Source organism: Nanorana parkeri, unplaced genomic scaffold, assembly GCF_000935625.1.
Source record: "Nanorana parkeri isolate BGI_ZX_2015 unplaced genomic scaffold, ASM93562v1 scaffold92, whole genome shotgun sequence".
In the NCBI taxonomy this organism is placed as follows: Eukaryota; Metazoa; Chordata; class Amphibia; order Anura; family Dicroglossidae; genus Nanorana; species Nanorana parkeri.
Window position 1 is genome coordinate 1,591,854 of NW_017306360.1, and position 4,744 is coordinate 1,596,597.

Sequence of the window (4,744 nt, forward strand, 5' to 3'; positions counted from 1 at the left end):
CCTAAAGCCCCATAGCTGTATATCTGCAGTGTGAGATCTAAGCCACTGCTGCCTCTCACTTCTAGTCTCGAATGTACTGTTCTCTTTGCTGAAGGCTCTGACTTTAGGAAGCAAAGCACTGCCTCTGCCAAGATGGCCGCCCAGCAGAACAAGGCATGGTAAGTCAGTAACGGGTAGATATCGGCCTCCGGGAGGCAACAGGTAATACTGGTAACTAGTCCTATGCCCTGTGCTTGGTGCAACCTTACAAAGCAGGGCCTGCATATGTACTAACGTCACTCCTGTGCGCATTCAGTCGGTTAAAAAAAAATACAGACTTTTTTTGGTTTAATCATCAACAAATGCTGATGAGATTAAATTTACTTAACCCCTTCATGACTGAGGCCCTTTTTTCATTTTTTGCACCCATGTTATATTCCACATTTTAGGCCTGAAAATGACTTAAAACCCCCCAACATTATATATTTTCTGAATGCCAAGACCCTATAGAATAAAATGGTGGTAGTTGCAAATTTTTATGTTGCGCAATTTTAGCGCAACTCCTTATTAAACCCCAAATAAACAACCCCGATGCTGGTGACGTACACTGTAGTCACGAAGGGGTTAAAGAGGAAGTGAACTGTGGACGGGTTTCCCAAATAAAAGCCAAGCAAAGGTCAAAGGACTAGTTACCAGTATTGCCTTGTTGCCTCCCGGGGGCCGATATCTACCTGTTACCGACTTAACATGCATTGTTCTGCACGGTGTCTCTGTGCTGGGCGGCCATCTTGGTAGAGGCGTGGCTTTGCTTCCTAAAGTCAGACCCTTCAGCACTGACTTACCCTGTGTCTCTCCTCTTCTCCCGGGCCGAAGCCCTCTACTGCGCATGCGCCCGCCCCATCATGCTCCTCGGCCGCTCGAGAATCTTCAGACGGGAGTGCGTGGCGGAGACAGAGGCGGAAACAGTACAGTGCAGTTCTACTGCAAACTCCCTGCAATCCCCTGCAGCCACAGAGCTCTTCATTTGGTTGCTGGCAGAATACTTCCTAAAAAAGTGTGAGAACCCCCTTCATATGGACTTCTGAAGCACTATAGCTATACCTAGATACAACAATGAAACCTAGTGCAGGTCAGCTAGGCTCACTGTGCACAACTCGATGTTGCACTACAAGTTGATTGGATTGTCCATTTAAAACATACATTCCCCTTACAGAGCTTCTGACTTTTGACATGACAATGATATGTCAACATAAAACCAGGTTCCTCAGCTCAATTAGCTTTTTAAAAGAAAGCCACCGGGTATCCCTACCAAGAAATAGGCCGCACCTTGGCCTATGATCCCTCCCCCTTTTGGTTATGCCTACTGTTATATGACGCCCAATGTACGGGCGATGTGTTGCTTCCTTACACAACTATTCCTGACTGTTAACTGTATGCTTTGTACTTCAAAACCTAATAAAACATATTGAAGAGAAAGCCACCGGGGGGAGGTTCTATTGAAGCCCATTTTTATGAATGGAGTAAAAGCCTCACCTCATCGGTTCCATGTTCCTGCAGCTCTTTGTAGAACTTCAACGAAATACTGATCATCACTTTCGCCTTGTCACCGTTGGGGTTGGAGATGTGATACAGAACGCCATCGAAGTCTGAGAAAAATAAAAAGACAACCTTAAGCTTTATTTGCAACAAAAGAAGAAAAGAAGTGAGATCTTGTGAAAAGGCCAGGACTACTACACTCATCATTGTATACATTCCTTATAAAAAGGGTAAAACACTGAGATGGAGCAGAGCATAGCAAGAGTGGCCATGCGTAGCTCAAATGAAGCATTGCCTGAGGTGACTAGTTTGACTATCTTGGATGTGGCGACGCAATTCGGGATCCCAGCATGCATTTGTGGTTGCTGTGCCTCCGGTGCGTCCCTGCACCTTGTGAGGAGGAGTAGGCTACCTCCAGGTACACCTGCATTTAATTTATCGACGGCATCGATATGCTCCCACTTGGAGACTCAAACAGAGTTAGGACCACACTTTACAGAGGAGCCTTGATGGTGGCAGTGTGGCTTCTACATATTTTTGGCCAAAGGTTTGTGCAACTATAACCTCTGTTTTTAACGCACACTGTTAGACGGGGTAATTTGTTTTGTTGCAGGCCAGCTGGCAGGTGTGCTGGGGATTCCTTGTGTCTTGCACTGGATAAGGATTGGGTCACGCAGGCTCTCCATAGGACCCGGCACACTAGTATTTTGCATACACAACACCTCTTCCCCAAAGATCTTTTGGCTGGTCTGGTGATGTCATGGGCCCTTCCTTTTTTCCCCAGCAGGGGGGGGGGGATTATGGGGAGGAGGGAAGAGTCCCAACTTCTGCACTGAACATAATGGCATATGAGAGGGTTCAGTATTCCGAGTCCAGGCCAGCAAGGCGATATCAGTCCCGAGAATCCATGACAGCCTGGGCTCAGAGGAAGAGGGTTGAATGACACTGGCTGTCAAGAAACCTGCAAAACTGACAGCACCCCTAGTGGCAGAACGCGGTCTCTGTGGAGTGAAGTTCTGGACTGAAGGCGAGTCTTATAGCACAAGCACTATTTTGATTTAACTTCTGCTGGGCTGTTCATTTTTAATACAAGACTGGAGTTCTGCTTTAAGGCCGTTCATATTAAATGGGCTGCCAGCAGACCTCAGCACGCATTCAGTGGACATGTAGCATTGGCAGTGCACAGATAGTTTACATCTATGTGTTGTGATGCATTAAAATGCAAGTGAGCTGTGCTGCCTAGGTGCACTGGGGGTGGAGTGCATTTTAAAATAAATGGCGCTGCAATGTTCTGCATATCTTACTTTTTGGTAATGCAAAGCACTAGTGGAGGGGTGAGCAATTCCAGCCCTCCTGCTGTTGTGGAACTAAATGGTGGTATTGGGGAAGAAGCAGTTTTGGCACCAAGGGAAAAGGGTATTTTAGGGCATTTCTGCACATATGCTAATCAGTGTCTGCACTGCAGGGATCCCCACCCATAAATGCAGTGCAGAAACTGATTAGCATATGGGAAGAAATGCCCTAAAATACCCTTTTCCCCAAAACTGCTCCTTCCCCAATACCACCGTGCTTTATGCTGGCAGAGCTGAGGACCAGACACACCCATCATCACAAGTGCCCTCACACAGACTTACATTGCAGAGGAAGAGGGAGGCGATACTAGGTCTGTTAATGACTGCTGATTACTGAGTGCGCTGGGTCCAGTCTCCGGTAACTAATGGACTAATTAGTTATATTCAGACTCCCTGCACAAACTGCTGACTTTGTACTAAATCTCCATCTGACTGCATATCTAGTTCTGCGCTTTAAGTGGTTAACATAAAACAGTAGTCAATGCTTACACACGATGAGGTATGAAAAAGGTTAGTGTGCCTTTTGCTAAAAAAAAAAAGAAAAAAAAAAAAAAGTGCAACACCTTACGCTTAATTTGCATTTACTGTTTTGCAATGAAGCCTGCAGAGCATTGCACCCATAATCTGTGGATCGTGGATGCAATGCATATGCTCTTGCAATGTATTCCCTTAGACTCCGGTCTATTACAGAGGACGTGCTGTTTTGGAGGAAGTGCAGCTTAAACTACGGCTTGAAGGAGGAGGAGGGGATCCCCGACAAGCTCTGAAATAATCATGTAGTCATTTCCGCCGGGTGATCCCCGACACTGGTGAAGGGGGGTGGTTTGGGTTTTGGGGACGTTGTATGTGACCCTAACTTTGGGTTACATGGTCTAATATGAGCCAGATGTGTCTCCAGTCTTATACCATTCGCTGATGAAGAATGGTAGAATTCGCTGATGCAATAAAAATGATTTCTTAAAATTTTAGAAAGAAAACCTGCTGACACAGTGTTCCTAGGACACGGCCCAGAGAGAAAGTGACTCACGCTCCATTAAAACATCCCACAAGGAATCTGTTTATCTAAAGAGCCTCATGATGGAGACCTGAGTGCATACTGACGGCATATATACAGATTTATATCACCAAATTGCATTATTTGGAAGGCTGAAAAGCTCTGCGGGTCTGTTCTGAAAGCTGGAAAATCTCAGCTATTTATACTCTACCAGCACACTGTGGGAGCCAACAGCTGAACAATAATATGCTTTAGCTTCACACCGAGACGCTTTAGTACATTGGATTCATTTACTAATTCTAGGAGGAGCACATAAAGCTCATCAATACCGGAATAGATTGCTCTGGGGGTTCAGCATCCTGCAATCTAAACGCTCAATCATTTAAGGGGAACCTGTGCTGAGAATAATGCAGGTTAGCATTGCTTTTGAGGATGCTAGTTCCCTGGCTGTTATGGTTTTAAAGAAAAGAATCCCTCCTTCCAAACCTAAAAAGCACATGTGCATGCGACACTGCATGCTGAACTGTAAATACGGACCATTCATATGTCAAACAAACATTATACATTGTACTTAAAGTTGTTTGTTTTTTTCCAAGGCACTGGTGACGTAGCCAGGGATCCCCACGCAGCTACATCACCAGTGCCTTCCACAGAGCTCTCATGTGTAGACATTGGAGGGGAAAAGGCCTCCTGTTTTCGTTATGGATCATGCATTTCCAGGGCTACAGTAACGAGAATGTCAGGTGACATAATGACGCTCACGTTGCTTAAGCTTTGGCAACATATAAAGAATTATAAATCATACAAGCGCGAGATGTGGCATACGGCGTCATCGGTGGGCCAGCACGGAGAACCTGGAAGAAGAAGCAGGCCACTGATGACA

General features: G+C 45.7%; 1 protein-coding gene across 1 annotated transcript in view; it reads right to left on the reverse strand.

Annotated features, from left to right (window-relative positions):
• ARPC2 (actin related protein 2/3 complex subunit 2) overlaps positions 1-4,744 on the reverse strand; it is a 24,802-nt gene that overhangs the window by 12,770 nt on the left and 7,288 nt on the right. Inside the window, exon 3 of the mRNA XM_018552590.1 lies at positions 1,513-1,625. Coding sequence (XP_018408092.1) covers positions 1,513-1,625 — 113 coding nt within the window. The remainder of the gene's footprint in view (positions 1-1,512; positions 1,626-4,744) is intronic.